The 20,282-nt window shown below is 36.1% G+C and overlaps 2 protein-coding genes and 1 long non-coding RNA gene across 8 annotated transcripts; all 3 read right to left on the bottom strand.

The window, feature by feature from the left end:
- Window positions 1–588: 588 nt before the first annotated feature.
- On the bottom strand, window positions 589–1,836 carry LOC118479296. Its single transcript, XM_022162044.2, has 2 exons — window positions 1,125–1,836; window positions 589–1,046 (listed from the first exon to the last, which is right to left on the bottom strand). Exons 1-2 carry the CDS (start codon window positions 1,834–1,836, stop codon window positions 589–591), a joined length of 1,170 nt encoding a protein of 389 aa, XP_022017736.2.
- Window positions 1,837–1,930: 94 nt separating this feature from the next.
- LOC110917504 lies at window positions 1,931–4,193 on the bottom strand. Its single transcript, XM_035985361.1, has 3 exons — window positions 4,183–4,193; window positions 2,693–2,787; window positions 1,931–2,624 (listed from the first exon to the last, which is right to left on the bottom strand). The coding sequence occupies exon 3, from the start codon at window positions 2,484–2,486 to the stop codon at window positions 2,067–2,069; it is 420 nt and encodes a 139-aa protein (XP_035841254.1). The 5' UTR covers window positions 2,487–2,624; window positions 2,693–2,787; window positions 4,183–4,193; the 3' UTR covers window positions 1,931–2,066.
- Window positions 4,194–11,297: 7,104 nt separating this feature from the next.
- LOC110916347 lies at window positions 11,298–13,778 on the bottom strand. Of its 6 annotated transcripts, XR_004884614.1 has the most exons (5): window positions 13,648–13,778; window positions 13,439–13,567; window positions 12,940–12,995; window positions 12,239–12,837; window positions 11,298–11,714 (listed from the first exon to the last, which is right to left on the bottom strand). It is a non-coding gene; the product is annotated as an uncharacterized LOC110916347 (long non-coding RNA). The 6 variants fall into 6 exon arrangements; XR_004884610.1 differs by having other exon boundaries at window positions 12,940–13,567; XR_004884611.1 differs by having other exon boundaries at window positions 12,940–13,577; window positions 13,648–13,746.
- Window positions 13,779–20,282: the final 6,504 nt, after the last annotated feature.

The raw sequence follows: 20,282 nt of genomic DNA, 5'->3' as shown, positions 1-20,282 counted from the left end.
ATAAATAAAGTATATTTCCATCGACAAATAAGGCATGTAAAGAAATCGGTCGAAAAAGAAATACATAACAAACGATGACGACCAAATGGGCATATCGTCACCGCGAGAAACTACTACGACATTTGGGTGACTCTTCGACGCGGAATATACCTATAAAGCGACTACGACGACACGTTTAAAAATAAGATATTTTTAGACGCTTAACGAATACAAATATATATTACCGATAACAAAATCCGGAAAGTTGAAAATCTATAAATATTACTAAGGGGCTGTTTGGCAACTTCTGAATGAATAAGTGCTGAAAGAATAAGAGGTCTGAACCAGTAAGAGGTCTGAACCAGTAAGTGCTGAACCAGTTAAGTCTGTTTGGTTGGATCTCTGAATGACTGTGTATAATGACGATTTTACCCTTCTGAATTATTTCTTGCTGAGTATAATGTATCTGTTTGGTCATAACTCCTAATAATGAATAATTATTAAAGAAAAAAAATACAAACCATCATAGAAAATCCAAATTACATATAAATCCTTCTTGAAAACATAATAATCCAAGTAGAAATTAATAACTCGCGTACAATTTTGGTTTTAAGCATTTGACATTAATTGAGTAGCTATCTCGTCACGCAAAGTAGTCATATATTCAATGCCTTGTGAGCCCCATTCCATGTCGTGAACAGACTGGCCATCACTTTCCTCCTGTTGCATTTCTCCAAAAAAAGTGTTATCGTTGTACTCCACAAATAGCTGATCATGAATATTCCATTTCCTTATAAAGTTATGGATGGCGAAATACGCAATCACCATGTCTCTTTGTATTGGAAATGAAAAGGGGGCCATTTGTTTTAGGATTGGGAATCTTGCCTTCAAAACACCATATGCGCGCTCAATCACATTTCTGAGTTGTGCGTGAGCATGGTTGAACTTTTCTTCCTTAGTCAATGCACGTTGTCGTCGAAAATCGGCTAACCAATATCTCGTATTACGATAGGGAGTCATAAACCCACGAGTGTTGGTGTATGCGGCATCGCAAAGGTAATATTTGTCTGCAAATGTTAGTATCAAAACTATTAAATAAAAAACTAGATAAACAATTACTTCAAATTTAAGGAAAGGTTAAAAACCTGGTGGGGGGAAATAAAAGCCAGAACTCGGATTAAAAGCAACTTCTTTCAAAACACGTGAATCATGTGCAATACCCTCCCATCCGGCCCATACGAACGTGAATATCATATCAAAATTACAGATTCCTAAAACATTTTGAAAGCATTCACCCTTTCCTCTTCCCTTGTAACGAGTCTGTTGATCACCAGGTACGACTGCATGTACAAGAGTTCCATCTAACGCACCTATTGCTCCAGGAAATATTTGTTTTAGCCTTCTATGGTTTTCTGAAGCATTCGCGATTGGATTAGAAGATGTCGGAATTATAACTTCTCTTGCGAAATTCATCATCGCAATTAAGACCTCATGAAAACATCTATGAATTGTTTCTGTTGAGTGTTGAAACCTTCGCTTAACCATTCGAAATCGCTCATTATGTCCTATGACAATCAAAAACATAGCCATCTTTTCTTCAAATGTTATTGACCTACTACTCTGCAACCAATTTCTTTGCTTAAAATGATTGCACAATAGTACATACGCATCACGTGACATGCGAATCATCTCATGACATTGTGTAGAAGTGCCATGCAACAATTCTTGTGTGTACTCATGATCGGTCAATGCCGAATTCAGATCTCTTATCCTTTCATGATTGGTCAATATCGAGACTAATTGTAGCCAATGCCAACAAAGCAACAAGAAAAGCAAAATCTCCTCATCCGAGTCCATAGGTTACCTATCACCCAAAATAATCAAGACAATAGAATCCAAAATAACATTGCATGAACATAGAATTCAAATAACGTTCCAAAACATAGCGTACAAAGTTTAGCATCTAATACAAACTTTAGCATTCAACAAGACAAATACAAACATAGCTCAAAGTTTAGCTATCAAAAGAAAAACACATACTAACATAGCTCAAAGTTTAGCTATCAAAAGGCAACTAGAACACAACATTAAAATAATCCATACTTCGTTCCCGCGTTCTTAACCCACATTTCACAAGTGTGCGGCTTAAGTTCTAACCACACTTTCCTCAAATCAGCACTTTCACCAAAAAGAAAAATCGCCGTTTGATATTTCGCATCAGATTCTTCCCATCCCAAAGTCTCCATCTTCTCCATGCATGCATGTATATCATTAGACTGGTTGTGTTTCTCAAGCAACATGTTTGCCACCTTCCTTATATCCTCCCCAACTTCCATGAGATGTGCATTGAATGTTTGTTTCCCTTTTTTAGACCGACCCGATGACTCGTAACTAACACCTTCAGTTGATGATTTTCGTTTGTGTTTAGACCGATCAGAAGACTCTTCACTAGCCCCATGTTCCATTTGAGTGCCATCAATGTCCAAAGGAGCAATTTGATCAATCATTTCCACAGAAGGATGAGGAATTGTAGAAGATGGCCCCCAACTATCAAAACCATTTGAAGTAGATCCTTCAAACAATTGAATACACAAGTCGGGATAATCAAGTGGCCCTCTTCTCAACTTTTCTACGAATTTGTTGGACTATATGGAAAAAACTAAGAATTACTATGAGGTTATTGAAATATATATATGTATATATAAAGAAATACCTTGCTCTCAAGTTGCCATTCCTCTTCCGTTAAGTTAAAGGTGTTTGTTTGAGGGTTATAAACATTTCCAGTTTTGTTCTTAAGCTTTGACCAAGCTGCAAATTTTGATTTCAAGTAATCATAGCGATTCTTCATTTGTTTTTGATCCACTATAAAATCATGTTCTATTTTCAATTTTTCAGCAACTCTCTTCCATGAAATTGCTTTCAGGCTACTACCCTCACGTCCATGAAGTGCAATTTCATGAATACATGATTCTAGAAAAGTTTTACCGACTCCTTCTTGCTTCCAATTAATCCTAATCTTTTTTTCAGCCATTTCTTTAGTAGAATCTACCAATTGATAAAAAAAAACAACTCTAATTAAATAATTAAACACTGAACATCAAGTTACAGCAGCAAAAAAAATAATAAAAAAAATAAGTTCACAAACTTAGAATCTACAAATAAGTTCACAAACTTTTGATGTGGGGATATATGGAGATGACTTTTTGCTATAAATAAGCTCATACCAATTACCAACAGCAGCAAGTGGGGTACTCACCTAGGTATATAAACTCATTGGATGACAACATCTGTGGGGTACTCACCTTGTCAAATTAACCTCTTATGCTCACTTACTAGATCCACAAGGATGTCTAAAACCCTAAATTCTAGACGTATATTTTTATACTTTTTAAGACTCGAATGTGTAAAATAAACTTGAACTCAGTTTTTAGTAGACTTGTATTTGAGTTTTGTTGCATCCATGAAGTTTCCTCAAGAGTACTCATATTTGTTTTTATTAATAACTAATAGCATTCACCCCATTTAAAGTTGTCTAGTAAACGAGTCGAGTCGAGCTTATTCAAAATTGGTTTACGAGCCGAGCCTGGACCTAAACTCATTGGATGACAACATCAGTGGGGTACTCACCTTGTCAAATTAACCTCTTATGCTCACTTCTATTAGAACTAGACCTTCTCTAGTAAATGGAACTCATATTTTTCAATTAACAAGCTTTAGGCACTTTATTTAAATCTTCATCTCAGTGAGGCAATACATCAAACACCAAGCACGCATAAGTGCATAATCCTGAATATTAAGTCTTAACTAACCATAAACACCCTTTCAGAAAAGCACATGTAGGTCAGGACATTAAACATTATAATCAAGAACAATGAATCAGAGCAAACATATATGCACAGTTTAAACATTAAAATCCCCAATTTAATTCAAGTTATTACAGCAAAAAAAAAAAAAAAAAAACCCAGCTTTCATATGATCAACAACAGCAGCAAATGTTAAATTATCATCACATAAGCAACAAATTAGATGAAATCGAAGATATTCGAAGCAGCAGCAACAAAAAGACTTATAGATATTCGAAGCTAGTTTGGAATACATACAACACAATCAGATGAAATCGAAGAACAAACAGAAAAAAGAAGATTTCATACAACGACATCAACAAAATGAGCGATTAATTCGATTAAAGTGATTAGAACATACCTTTGATGCTTCCTTTGTAACAGATTGTTGTAGATTTGCAAAGAAAAAAACCCTAGGGAAGGAGGCGCATGATGGGTAGAAGAGGGGAGAAAAAGTTGCGTGGGCTTTTTAGGGTATTTGGTGGAAAGTTTCTAGTCAAACTCTTTATCATGTATGACTCGGTCAGAGAACAATAAGTGGTTGGGTAAGTTTTAAGAGGGATAAAACAAACAATATGAAATCTGACTCAGTCAGACATGGGCCATTAAGAGGCTATTAAGATGCAACCAAACACCCCCTAAGTATTTTATAAGGACATGAACTCATGTAAAAGTCCGATACTTAGTAAAATTTTATAAAAATGCAAGATTATTAAATAGACTCACAAAACTTATTATGGGCTAGGCCCAAATACTTGAATACATGTGCTACGGCCGAATAACAAAATAGATGGGCTAGGCCCAATAATATTAAGACATGGGCTCGGCCCAATGACATAAAACATGGGTTAGGCCTAATAACATAAAGGACATGGGCTCGACCCAATTACATAAAAGACATGGGCTCGGCCCAATGACATAAAACGTTGGCTAGGCCCAATGACATGGGCTCAGCCCAATGACACGCGTGTGAAGCACGAGGACATGTGAAGGGCGAAGCCAGTTCACACATTATTCAATACATATAAAATATATGTATACACTTATGAAATCAATCTATATATATCAATCGAACGAACAAACTACCAACAATCAAAATACAAAGTTGTTCCAAAATGACAAGTGAAAACATAATAAGAATTCAAGATGAACAACTTGTACGAGGTCCGATAAGACCTAGTGTCTAATAAAGTTAGTACACATGTAGGTTACTCACGCGTACGGACGCTCACTTTACGGTATGACAATACACGGAACGCAAACTTGTGAGTTCATGTCCCTCCTTTCACTGATTTCAATGTTTTGTTTTTAAAACATCGAGGGGAAATACATGTTAAGCAAACGGTATGTTAGCTATGGATTTAGATGATAACATGATCAATTTATATAAGTAGATGATGACATTAGTAACCATTAATCACTTAGTGACCAAGGTGCAAAAGGTATAGATCTATCGAGCTTGAGGCGCGCTCCACTCTAGGTTGGTATACCCTTAGGAGTGCTTTTGTGATCTCTATGTGTAACACCCGACTAATTTCTATTCGAATTTAATAAAATATGCTTATATTTTATATAAAAAGCACTTCACTTCAAACAAAGTACAAAATAGAAGTTTTACAGTAACCACATCCTAGTTAACTACTAACTAGTTTAAACATCCAAAACATGATTAGTTAATTGTTTACATCTTAAAACATTGTTTACAACAAAGTCAATTTAACGCAGAAGCTTCAAAAGTGCGTGTTCGGTTCTTCAAAACATACTTGATCGCCATCCGGAAAGACCCCATCATCACCTAGAGTCAAAACCACTTAAAATGTTAGTTTTGACAATTATAGAATGCATATAAACGAGTTCTAGCATCAAACCATCGAAAATAAAATAAAAATTTAGTTTTAGGCCTGTCGCGTGTCGCGCCAGACCCCCTTCACTTTGTCGCGTGTCGCGCCAGATCTAAAGGATCATGTCGCGTGGCGCGGGGGACTCGGTTTTCCAGCAGGTGCAGGTTTTTGACCTGCATTTCCTGCCAGCTCCGAAATTAACAAATTTTAACTTCAAATGCCCATAACTTTTGATCTGTAGGTCTGTTTTAGGTGATTCTTTTTCCTATACGTCTGTAATTTCATTACCGATGTGCCTATGACATTCATTATTCCAAGAATTCGGGTTACGGACCGAATGAATGAAATCACTATGTAATTATTCAACCCACCAAGTTTATACCAATTTTTGTACCAATGAGATAGTAACCTTAAGGCGCTCTTACCCAACATCCGGGGCTTAATATCACCGACATTTCACTACCAATCGTATGGCTTCATGCTCTTGTGATTGTCGACGCCAAAAGCTAACTATCAAACACTAACACTATTAACTACACAATTATTCGACCCGTCTGGCTCAATTATGGAATCCTCCATTTATATTGATTACCAAACGCTTCTTAATCCAATCTTAACCTATTAATTCAAGTAGTGAACATTGTCGCCTCAATCAACACAAGCCTCTATTCTAAAACACAACTATACATGATTTAAATATCAAATTAACTTAATGTAACGAATCGAGTTACATACCTTCAAAGCACACATTTCAAACGCGCGTCACCACCGGCTTGTCCACTAGACGCTCCGCTTTCCTTTCCTATAGAGTTCAGCCACAATATGTTTAGAACTCTTTTCTTATCACATAACGCATAATTCGCCAACTAGTACAAATATGTGGTTTTGTTCAAATTTCAACATTTAGCCTTCACTTAGGCATTTCTACAAACACTTTAAGGGTAGAAATTTACATGATTCATTATCAAGTTCATAACTTGTTATATAGCCAAATTAACATCAGTCGGATTATTTTATGTAAGGGTTAACATCAATAAATCACAAATCACTTCATAAATATCAAATTACACTAGAATAACAATCGAAATCCTAGTGTTTATCAAGTTCACAAAAACCCACTAATCACCTTCAATGGTGTTCATGGAATTTACTACAATTAGGCATGATTTCATCATATTCTTGTCTAGGGTTTACTCCTAGACACTATATTGTTCCTATTTCATCCATATAACAATCATGCAACAATAAATTTCGAATTTCTCTAAGTTCATCAAAATTTCAAATAGAGATTTCCTATCAAATTTCACATACCTTATGACCCCCTTGCAATGGAAATCACTAATCTTAGCTCAGATTTCGTTTTGGAACAGATTTGAGCCTTCAATTTGTGAGATTTGTGGAAGTTAGGGTTTTGAAGAACCCTGGTCGCCCTCCCCTGTGTTTTGATCGAACCACACACACCAGTGTGTGTAGGATTTTATTTTTTTTTGTTTTTAATAAAACTTGTTTCACTTTTGGCATGTTTAACCCTCCTACTTTCATAAGGTTATTAGTTCAAGTGTTTTTTTTTAACATCTAACTTAGTATCACTTAGATTCTTATCTAACTAGGTTAGTTTTATTCCTAGTTAGTTTATTTCATTTAATATCAACATTTGATTTATAAAAAAAAAGATTTCTATTTTAGGGGTGTTACACTATGATGTCAAAGTTGTCTCGGTTTGGTTACTTACTTATGGTACGTAATGTCAGTGTGTTCGCGGCACTCTGATAGATCCTTAAAATCCATGAATGCTAATAACATACTCGTATTTCATTACAAGATAACATTTATGAGTTTTCATATGGTAACAATAATTGCATGAACTCGCTCAACTTTTGATGACTTTTTAAAACTACATGTATTTCAGGAAACAAGTCTTGAGCCGGTGATACACTATGGGAAACGGGAATGTCAATGACAACAATAGCCGCTTTTGGAGGATTTGTCTTCTATATCCCAACTTCGTATGGGTATATAGGGAACAAAACCCCAATATGTTTTATGTCAAAAACAATCTTTTGTTATGTGTAAACCAACCTGATAACTATGTTATGTTTAATGTTGTGAACGTGTTTGGAAACTTTAAACTACGATGGCAACTTGTAAACTTTGTTTGAAATCAATATATATATGGCATCGTTGTGGTTTATTATGTTTACATGATTGGATGCTGTCACACCCCAACCGATGGCGGAATCATCGGGGCATGGCACTAAGCGAAACAGATTGTCCAGAAGCTTCCATAACAATTATTATCACTATTCAATTTATATAATACGTCCCATACCGTACCTCAAATAGCAAACAAATTATTACAGATAACATCAAGTCAAATATTCTGTTCCGACAACTCAGATTTTAAATATATAAATTGTTCAAATGCTTCTAGAGACTCGATCTGCAAGATCTACAGACAACTATGCTCTAGACGCTTATTCTAAGCTTGCCTTCCTAGCAGATAAGCATCCTAATTGCCTGCCACATACGTTAAAATAAAGTCAATACATAAAATGTAAAGGTGAGCATACAAGTTTGATAATTGCATAATAGAGTTCGAAATAGTTTACGCATAACCAACACGTACACAGAGGAAAACAAAGCATGTTAATTATCGACATGGATCTATCGATACCAATGACTGCGGGTTGACTGCCCGAGGCAGTTCGCAATACATGATTACCACCGTAATCCATGCAAGTAATTGTCCTTGACAACCCCCGTGTGAACGGGCGCTGAGTCCAAACTATAGTACTATCGTCGTTAAGGCAGGTAGACAGCATTCCACGTGTAAACATAACAACAAGCATTCATTTAGTCACGTAATACATGCGGTAACGGTTAGCGTTTGAAATGATTGAGTAGTATGTTCGATGTGATTTCGTATAAGTAACATATGTAACACCCAAAAGTGCTAAAAGCAAAAAAAAGGATCGAGTATACTCACAGCGGTTGATGGATTGAAGGGAGCGCATGAGAGTAGGGTTAGCCTGAATAGTTCGATAGCATAACGATGAGTAACGCGTAAAACAAATACAAGTGTTGATGGGTCGAACAGCCTGGTCGATCGAACGGTAGGTTCGATTGGATGGGTTATTCGTTCGGTTTGACAGTCCGTTCGGACAGCCTGTTCGGTTGGCCGGTGGGCTCGATCGGTTGGGTTGTTCGAGTGGATTGTCTCTTCCTTTGTGCAGGATGTGTTTGTGTATGATGGCTTGTCCTTTTGAAGTTTTCGTTGTAGTATTCGAGAACATTGAAGTGTCCTTACCTTTTAGGTCGATCGATCGAACGGGCTGTACGATCGGCCGGCTTAACCGATCGGTTAGGTACTTCAGTAATAAGTCCTCAGCAGAATGTTACCTAATCGGACGGCATGTTCTATCGGGTGGCACTCCAATACGTCGAACGAGTTGAAAATCGATTAAGTGTTGAAGCATAGTATCTCATGATCCGAAGAGTAATTCAAATCAAACCGTAGTTCGATCGAACAGCACTTCGTTCAATACTAGACTTCATGAAATTGTTAAAGTGTGGGGCCATGTGCCAGCTGATCGGCTGGCCTTGTCGTTCGGCTGATATGTCCGATTGGTTGGGTTGTTCGTTTGAACAGCCTGTCCGATCGGTCAGCATCCTGACCTGAACAGTTTTCGTCTAACACTTGGCTGTTCTGGTGGTTTGACGTTATATCGAAGTATTTTGACAACGAGTTGAACCATGGAACCTTCGTTCTTACTTGTTTCCCCTGCTCGGATAGGAATCACCCAAGTCCGGCCGGTGAACTATTCGGAACGGTAGTTTAACGTTTAACCCGAAATCAGTGAACCTCGTGGATAGAATCCCGAATCTCGAACCGCACAACTACTAGAGTGATTAGTGAGTGGGTTCAAGCTCCGTTTCTACCGGTTTGAAGGCATTGAGTGTAAAAGAGTTGAAAGAAAGTTGGAAAATCCATCTTTCAATCTTTTCCACCGTGAATATGTTTAGATCTGTGGTAGATCTTTGTTTGTTTATGTGGAAATCGGTTAGATCCAAGCTATTCTTGGTGGATTGAGGCCAAACCGTGAAGTTCTTCAAGAACACCATGATGACATCATCTTAGAATGCTTGAATCTTGATGATTTCACGGTTAAAAGTTAAGATTTGAAAGATAGAAAGGTGTAGGAGTGTGTATAGATCAAGAACGTATAAGATTTAGGATGAAATCTTACCAGGATTGAGAGAAATTTGAGGAAAAGTGAAGAGCACGAACTCGTCGGTCAGAGAGTTTCCAAAAGTGGAAAGAATGACAATGACAGGGCTATTTATAGGCTTCCCAAAGAGGAAAGGGCTGGCCGATCGGCCAGGCATCCCGATCGGACAGCCTGTCCAATCGGACGGTTTGTCCGATCGGCTGGACTGTTCGATCGGCTGAAGACCTGATCGATCAACAGCCTGTTTCGAGTGTTCGGTGCGACGATTTCTGATATTTCGATTTCGATTGGAGATGATACGAATACGATAGAGTTTCCTATTCAAATTACTTTTAATCCCAACCACTATATCTACATACAAGCATCTATATTTCACACTATCTTTTCGCCACCATTTATCATAATTCGATTTTGATTGAGTTCGATTGAGTTCCGAGTTTTGATTCGAGTTTCGATTGATTACCACACATCACATAAAGTAAACATGCACAAGTAACACATATGGCACACACACACGTATACTAACACCAGAATTTGCGTAATTTGAGTTTCGAGTTCGATGATGATTCGATTAGCTTGATTATTGATTGATTGACTTTATCGCATTGTTACTTCCTATTATTCACAGTCGCAAATCGTTTCGCGTCGATAAACATTCGATTACTTTGATTAATAACACTCACTCCACATAATACAACTAACAGAAGCACCAATCATAGAATAGACTAACTATAGTCAAAGAAGTCAATTTTGACTTTGACTTTGACTTTGACATTCGGTAACACGAGGTGTTACAGATGCAATGATTGCCTTTCTTACGTTACACACAATATGCTTCCGCTACTAGCAGGGTGTGACAGTAACAATGGTATAATGACTCATAATTCCTCTTGGGTAGTTTAGATTTGAAGTGATTTATGTGAAAAGTATGGAAAGACACGCAATACAATTATTAAAATACTCTAGGTGTCCCATGTAGAGGTGGCATGATGTACATAGGTGGGTTGCATAACATGTCAAAATGGGTTTAGGTTGAAAAAACAGCTTGTTTTTTAGTATGTCGAAAGATGCTCAGGAACTCCGGTTGGGCTGACCCATAAAGGTTTCACCTTTGCCATCTTTTGCAAAGTATAGAAGTGTAAGATTGCATATATCTCATCACCATCACATATTTAGAATATTGAAGGGTACTATAGGCATTTAACAATAATTAAACACTTATATTTGACTAAGTACAGGTCAGGTCAGTATTTCCAATGCTATTGAGACTGGAGGATTATAAAGCATATAATATAAACGGGTCCAGAAAAAGATTATACCTCAATGGCAGCAATGTAATTGCGCGTTAAATCTTGACCCAAGATTATGATCCTAAGACAGCCAAAACCATCATTAACAAATAATTCTGTTGTAAGTGATGATAACCCTTTGTAATCTGGTTGTTTATTTTAAATAGACACAATAAAATCTTTAAACTTGTTTACTGACAAACATGTATACAAATCATGTTGGACATGGAAATAAAGAGACAAATGGTGAATCTAAAAGCCATCGACATAAGTGACTTCCAGAAATCAAGTGCACAGATTTAAAGCTTTTATCTGCAGCAACCTACAAGTGGTGGAAATTCTTTAGGTATCGATTTGGTTAAATAAAAAAGAAAACCCAGATGTATTGATTCTATTCCATAGACGATTGAGCTACATATTTCACTTCTTCCCAACATTCCTTTCCAGTTCCCTCCTTAACTACAAAGACGAATCATCATTCACGTCATCATCTTCCCGTTGCTGAGTTACTTCCTTCTTCCTTCACATCCCACTCTGTAAGTTTTATGATCATCAAATTATCATTCATAATCATTACCAACATACATGTGATTCATAACATAGACAAGTTTGATATATATTTATAACAGATGATCACCATTTATATCCACATAAAACTAATTTATATTCACAGAGCCACATAAAACCAAGGTTCTGACTTGTTATTTTCAGCCTTTCAAATTGAACTAAGTGGATTGAAATAAAATATTAGTTCTAAATTATATAAATTAAAAAGGTGCTAAGTGGAAAATATGAATTTGAATCAAAATCCAGTTTAATAATTTATAATTGTATATTATTATTCAGATTAAGCAATATCTTCCAAGTTAACACAATTAGATGGACCGTGTAAGATAATACATAATACATATTATACTGGACAAAGGAAGTGTGAAGTAATAAAATCAAAATTCTAGCTCATAAATTGCCTTCTACAAATATCACAATTAGTGCACATGCATAATATAATAAGAAAACATCATACAATACATAAATTGGAAATCTCTACAGAGTCGAACCTCTCAAAAGAAGACTTCCTTTGACTTCTTCAACACCTTTACATTTGTAAGAGAATATATGATAAACCAGTAAGTTATACATCAATGATTGTGTCATATTTTTTTATATAATAATGTAAAAAAAGTAACAACAAAACTTATAAAAAAATCCAAATTAGCATCTCCTTACTTTGCAAAACCTGACCAGTGACCAACAAAATGTAACCTTGATTCTAGCCAATTAAAAGTGCAGGTATATGTATGAAAATGCAAGTTGCAACTAAGACCCGGTTAAAATACATAAATGTAAATCCTTGAGATTCTCGATAAACCTATCGAAATGCAGACGAAGACGAACACCGCGAATACCTCCCAGTCCCACCAGTTTTCACCTTCACTAACTGTATCCAAACGTTTGTATACCTCATTTGGCATTTCCCTGATACATATAAACATGCTTGAACCAAAAGAATACGTTAGACACCAATTGCTCACTACCTCGCCCAAAGAATCGAAGTCTTTCATAGTCATGAGTTCCTTGCGTCTAAAGTTCTTATGACCGCATACTTCTCCGGGTACTTAAAAGTTTTAATCCAAACTTCATAATCAGCGGGCAACTTCTGAACATCCAAATGAATACAGATTAATGCGTTTAAAAACAATATAACACAATACATGAATTTTAAATATGGTTTAATATAATAAATAAGATGAATACTAACCATTGATTTCTGATTCTTGTCCCAAACATATCGAGAGAATCCATAAACCATCTTAACTTCAAAAGTATAGCATTGATTGAAAACAATAAACACAAAACGAAACAAAAAAAGGAATCAGTTTATGATATCAATATCAAATGTGTGAATACACTAACTAAATGCAAATCAGAACAATCATTATGTATTGAAAAATATGAATACACCATTAAATAATTTACAAACAGCGAAACATGATAAATATCAATACAATTCTGAATAAAGACTATAAAATTCAAACTTTGTAAAAATTTCCAACAAATCATCGGCGTGGATTATAAACCCTAAATAACATTCAAGCAATGTAAAAAACATAAAGATAGTGAATCTTTGTCCAAAAAAGGTACCAACAGAACATTATATCAGACCGATTAAAAACCTAAATATCAAATCAATAAACGTCATCGATATCACACCGATCGAATGAAAAAATAATAGAATCGAACTACAAAATAGCAACTACCTTCGAGTTTAGATTCTTCAAATAACTTGAATGATGAAGGAAGGATCGGATTGAAGGTTCGGTGATGGTATTGGAAGAGACAGAGACACATACAAATTTTTCTAGGGTTTGATCAAATGAAAATCAAATCTATACACAACTAAAAAGAAGATCGAATGTTAAATAATTATAAAATCATGATGTTTAATCGAAGTTATTCATCATCTAACCTTGATTTGAAGATAGGATCTGAAGATCTTTGAAGCTGAATCGCGTGTACAGAGAGAGAATGATGAAACCCTAGATTGTGGATATGAGAAGTGTTCAATTAACCGGGTTATAAGGTTATATACTGGCTCCAAATATTTGACCCATTAGTCGGAAATGGTCCACTTTACCCATTTTATACTTTGAGAGGGAAAACCATCTGAGGATTAACCATAGGGTGACATGTGTCCTCCAATGGTTTCTTATATAATATATAGATATAGATATAGATATAGATATCTATACTATATTATAATGCATGAGGGAGGGGTATTTTAAGATACCCAAAAAATAAGAACTTTTCCCCCCTTTTATTTATAGAAAGACCCCTAAAATGAGGGTAGTTTGGTCTTTTAAACACTATTTATGTTTTAGCCCCTAAGCTTATTACACTTAAATCCCTGAGGTTTTAACAAAATTATAGATAATTAGTTACAATTCACCCGTCCATAACAAACTTATGTTTTTTACGTATTCTTGACATATCTTATAAACTGTACTATTTAAAAAAAATCCAAAGATAGCATGACGACCTACACATTTTTGTCGACGTTTCGGTAGTTGTCTTGTTCAATATCGACGCACGGATTAAAAGGTACAAGTCGATAATGCTTTAATGTACAAGTGATTAAAGAAGAAAATAACAACTAATATTTTCAAAATAAATAAAGTTAAAATCTTTTTCGTACAAAATAAAGATAATATTACTACCCTAAAATTATTTTTCTATTTAACTTTTTTCTACTTGTTCATTGTTTCTTTGCGTAGCTAATTATTTTTGCGTAATTGGGAATTGATTATATGTCACATTTATTTTATTAAAAATTCCTAATATCAATACTTAGATATATCTTTATAAAAACTTAAAACTAACCACAACAAACTTCCTAAATAAAGGGGTGGCAAATCTAAAATTAAACCCTAATGCACTTCTATAGAAATACATAGCAGTACATCCCTATATCTATTGCTAAACAAAGTAAAAAAATGGATTCAGTTATGAATTCAATTGTTGCGAAAAACCAAGCATGCGAAAGTGAAAATTATAAGGTCAGTTATGTTATATCGCATCAGTGAATAATTGTTTTCTTTTATTTAATTTTATGTGAATGTTAACTTATTTGATTTTTCAAATTCAGTTGCATGATGAACATGCCAATTTTAAACAACCCAGTTGTCAAACAAGCTTCTAAGGTATTGGTTTTCAAGTATTATTTTTGCGTATATCTTTCATATTAACATGTTCGTTATGTTATTATATGTGTGTTTTATTGCAGGATGATGGTGATAAAAGTGTTGATATTATTTCTTATGGTGCAATGTTTAGTTTGTATGTGACACCTGTGTTTGTAATCATTGTAAACAGTTCAGTTATCAATAAAACAATGTTATTTGATCCAAATGTTTGTTTGTTTATGTTTGACATTTTGCATGTTTTGATTTTTGTTCAATTTCAAACTCTATATCGCTTTTTGGAGAGTTATACGCAATCCGATGCGTAAACGTAATCAGTTTAACGCGACAAATACTCCGGAACATCAACTTATGATTAACATACCTTAAATAATCTTTACATAAATTTGAAATAAGTTTTGAAGGCTTTGGTATGGCAAAATCAAGTTTATTCGCTTACAGGGACTAATTTCGACAAACTACGAAAGTATGCCGATTCGTACTGTAACAGACATTCCGGAACATGATCATAAGTTAAACATACCCTAAATATCCTTTACATAGCTTAGAAATAAGCTTTGAGGGGTTCGGTGTGCTAAAATAAACTTTTTGGTCATTAAGAGACTAAAGGCGTCAAAAAGTGCATAAGTTTGCATTTTCGCGCATAACTTACGTTCTGAATACATCCGGACATCCAAAAATTTATGTAATCATTAAAATATTTTATTTTAGTGATTGGCATGATAAAACTTCATTCGTTTTGCAATTTGGATCGTTTCGCGTCTGTTACGACTTCCATCGTAATTAACCAAACAACGTAACCGTACAGCCAAACGAACCGACATCCGTGACATTTCTGAGCATATTTCAAGTTCCCCATGCTTTAACATCCTTATGGAGCTTAAAGATGGGTTTGACGGGTGTTCGAAGTGCCAACACACGTCAATACGCACACAGGGACCAAAACTGACATTTTGCGAAACTTGCTAGTCTGCAAGGCCCATACGGACCGTAAGGGACCTTATACGGTCCGTAAACATACCCTAGACAGCAGAAAATGGTTTCTAGCTTGATCTAGTTGTTCCCTATATGTGCAAGTGGTTTTGGGCAATCTATGGGCTGGTTTAGGGGTGCCCATGGTATTCTAAATCAGGGGGTGCACTTGTACGGCTCAGATTGAAGCTCGGTTTTCAATGAACGATCTTAACGGTTACCCGAAATCTGTGAATACCCCACCCCTTTGCACTTGCAACTCACACTTGATCAGCTCATATTCTCTAAGTTGAAGTTTAAACACTTCATACCTGAGAATTTGCTGATTAAACCTCCATTTCTTGGACCCGTTGTAAGTATTCTTTCGTTCTTTTACGCGTTTTAAGCACGAAAGTCAAACTGTGTTTAACTTTCTGCATTGACCAGTTTATGGTCAACATGAAGTTCGTTTGAACTTCGCAACGTGAGCGTAATCACGATGGTTATAGTCCCTTGTGACTATACCTACTGATTACCACGTTATTTAGGCAGAGTGACGAGTCGTAGTTTCGGTCAAAATGCGTATTCTTGCGTATTTTGCAACCAAACTATTCTTGGGTATCAAAACCGTTTGTTTTGATATCAAACTTGTTTTCTAACTTCGTTAAGCATGTTTTAACATGTTTAGCTCGTCACTTTAGGTTTAGTGCTTATATAGGGTCGTAAGGTAAGCGGTCTAAACAACCGCTTAGACTTTCGAACCCAACCCGTTTGGTCAATCATTAGGATTCGACCAAACACATTAGGTGACCATAGTTGTATAGGGAATAACCTTCCGAGGTTATACCTTATGGTCACTACGTTTAGTTAGTTGTGTGATAGGTAGTTTATATGCCTTAGGAAAATTACCAAAATGGCCTTTTCATGCATAAATTCATTTTAAGCATATGTAACCTAAATTTTGATATCTAAACTAATTAGGCAACATTATTAGACATGTTAAGGCATATATTACTTGTCATAGGACTAGTTAGGCGGTTCGAACGCATTTTACGCGAACGACGCGTTAAAGTAGCGTAAGCTACCTAAACGAGTTGTAATGGGTCACAAGCACTTAGGTTAAGTTTCATTTTAGAATGTAGGCTTTGTTAAACCATATTACATGAGTTCCTATACTCATTTGGTTTACGAAACCACATTTTACCCGATCCTCCGGTTTAGGTCCATTTATTAACGTAGTTATCTATATTAGGTGCCGTTTGATTCCGTGATCTTTCTAGCATTGTTTGGTGGTTATCTAAAGACTATTGAGCAATTTCAAGTGAGTACTGTCACGGCTCCCCGACCCACCCTGGACGGAGTCAGGGGACCGCGAGACAGTTCCCGTGGTATTTAATTAATGCGGCAGCGGAAGTCTTTTTATAACAGGATCTTTTATCCGTGAAATATGCTCGTTTAATATATTACACAAAGTTTAAGGGATAAATCCCATAATTTACAATAAGTTGATTTCACATAGAAATCTTTATTTTTCAAAACACGTTTTATTCATTTATTTACACTGAGCCACTTCTCTGAGCTTGATAGTGCTTTACTGCACTTTTCCTGGATCACACAGATCACCTGAAACATGTTTGAAAAAGGTTTTGTCAGCGGGAAATACTGAGTGAATCATTCTGTTTTCTAAAACGACCCGTTAGTTATAATTTACAGTATTAAGAGCGATTACAATGTTTCTATCAACCAATTATCAAGAATGGGTATTTGTCACTCGATTCATTTCTGTGACTGTGGTCATACCACTATTGGGTCCCGTTGCCCAAATAGTGACGGTGTACTCACACAGAGTAACAATAACTCACATAGAGTAATATTCACTCACACAGAGTGATAATAACAGTACTGTGCACAATACCCCACATACCAGCTGTAATTTGGTGATTACAAAGACTTAATCCCTGTAATTATAACCTTGAAAATAATTTGAGGTATTGTAATACTTACTCACAAACTGTGAGAAAACAGTTTAAAAAGAAGAATGACTCACATTGCAGATTAACGAGCAATAGATATGAACCTACTGATTAGCCTTGCTTAAACCTAATTTAACACAATGCACACACAAACAGGTTAGTAACTAATACAGCAGTTACGTCAATTCACGAGATTAAACCTTCACAACGATTAATCAGTGCGATACTCGATAATTCAATCGGATTCACAACGAATAACAGAGCATAGTCCGAATTCGAACAGCACTCTAATATTCAAGTTGAAATCACGACGAATAATCAAAGTACAAGCTCAATTGAGCAGCACCTGGACTATCGTTGGATAGTTATAATCGATCGGACGTTGAATCGTAATAGCGATCGAGTTATTACCCTGATTGCGGCAGCGTTTCGATAATTGTGTGTGTGTTGGACTGTTTTGCTTATAACTCGACGTATATTATGAATTTTAACGTCGTTCAAGTGCCAGATTTCAAGTCCCAACCCCTGCTATTTATACTGAAAATTTGACACCGTCGCGTAGCGCGAGGGGGTACCCCTTTAGGCGTCGCGCTACGCGAGTGACCACCCTACTTTCATAGACTACGTTTTTGCGTGTGTAGGCTTGCTGAGTCGTTAGATTTTTAAAATTCTATTTCGATAGAGAGTTATGATGATAATCGTAACTAGGGTTTTGCCCCCTCTGAGTTTTAGGGGCCCTGATCCTGATTCTGATTGTTCTGGAAATTTTAGGGTTAGTGCAGAATTACTTGGGTTTCTCAATTAGGGTTTTCTTAATAGCTAATTACCATCCTAATTATGGATTTTAGTGGCAGTTGTTACATCCTCCCCACCTTAAGAAAAATCTCGTCCTCGAGATTTACTGGAATAGATGAGGGTACTTTTGCTTCATTTCCGATTCCAGTTCCCAAGTGTATTCTGGTCCTCTCTTGGATTCCCATTTGACTTTTACTAGCACTAGTCGTTTGTGTTTGAGAAACTTGACTTTTCTATCTTCGATCTGTAGCGGTTTCTCTATGAACTTTAATTTTTCGTTCACCTCTACATCTTGAAGAGGTACTACCAGGGAGTCGTCTGCTAAACATTTCTTAAGATTGGATACATGAAATACATCATGTACTCCAGCTAATTCTTCTGGTAGTTGTAAATGATAAGCAACTGGTCCTATTCGTTGAATCACGGGGAATGGTCCAACGTATCTTGGACTTAGCTTTCCTTTCTTGCCGAATCGTACTACTCCTTTCCAAGGAGAAACTTTTAAAAGTACTTTATCTCCTACTTGAAATTCTAAAGGCTTACGACGATTGTCTGCATAGCTTTTCTGACGATCTCGAGCTGTTTTCAGTCTTTCCTTGATCTGAGTTATCTTATCAGTAGTTTCTTGTACTATTTCAGGACCTGATAATTGACTTTCTCCGATTTCTGCCCAACATACTGGAGTTCTGCACTTGCGTCCATATAATGCTTCAAATGGTGCAGCTTCGATGCTTGAATGATAACTATTGTTATAGGAGAATTCAATTAATGGCAAATGGCTATCCCAATTACCACCAAAGTCAATTACACATGCTCGGAGCATGTCCTCTAGAGTTTGTATTGTCCTTTCACTCTGTCCGTCTGTTTGTGGATGATAAGCAGTACTTAGATTTAGTCGAGTTCCCATTGCTTTCTGAAAACTTTTCCAGAAATGTGAAGTAAATCGACTATCTCTATCCGATACAATGGAGAGCGGGACTCCATGTAGAGATACTACTTCGTCCACGTAGAGTTGTGCTAACCTTTCCATGCTAAAGGTTTCTTTCATTGGTAGGAAATGAGCTGACTTGGTTAATCGATCGACAATTACCCAAATAGCATCATTACCTTTTCTGGTTTTGGGTAACTTCGTAACAAAGTCCATTGTTATGAGTTCCCATTTCCATACAGGCATTTCTAACTGTTGTAATAGTCCTGAAGGTTTCTGGTGTTCAGCCTTAACTTGTGAACAAGTTAAGCACTTGGATACGTATTTGGCTATATCCTTTTTCATTCCTATCCACCAGAAATTATTCCTTAAATCTTGGTACATCTTATTGTTTCCTGGGTGCATGGTATACCTAGATTTATGAGCTTCTTCTAAAATCTTATTTCTTAACTCTCCTTGCTTAGGTACCCAAATTCGTTTCTTATGGAATTTCCAAATTCCATCATTTCCTTGTTCTAATTCTTTTAGGTAACCTTTCATTCCTTCAGCATCGTCTTGGATTGCTGTTTTCTGGACTTCTTTAATTTGTGCCATTAAATCTACTTGTAGATTTAACCTCAGAGCACGGACTCGTTTCTGTTTCTCATGGTACTTACGACTTAAGGCATCTGCAACTACATTTGCCTTTCCTTCGTGATATTGAATATCACAGTCGTAATCGCTTAGCATTTCCATCCATCTTCTTTGCCTCATGTTT

This window comes from Helianthus annuus, chromosome 16 (assembly GCF_002127325.2).
Source record: "Helianthus annuus cultivar XRQ/B chromosome 16, HanXRQr2.0-SUNRISE, whole genome shotgun sequence".
NCBI classification, from domain to species: Eukaryota; Viridiplantae; Streptophyta; class Magnoliopsida; order Asterales; family Asteraceae; genus Helianthus; species Helianthus annuus.
The sequence above is the reverse complement of the archived record's forward strand: the minus strand, read 5'-3'. Positions and strand labels throughout refer to the sequence as shown.

Bases quoted from the DNA above. Each gene is read 5' to 3' on its own strand.
- LOC110917504 (XM_035985361.1), bottom strand. From the start codon at position 2,486: ATGATTGATCAAATTGCTCCTTTGGACATTGATGGCACTCAAATGGAA.
- LOC118479296 (XM_022162044.2), bottom strand. From the start codon at position 1,836: ATGGACTCGGATGAGGAGATTTTGCTTTTCTTGTTGCTTTGTTGGCAT. The intron at 1,047-1,124 runs GTTTTTAACCTT...TAACATTTGCAG, and splicing joins CTTTTATTTCCCCCCACCAG to ACAAATATTACCTTTGCGAT.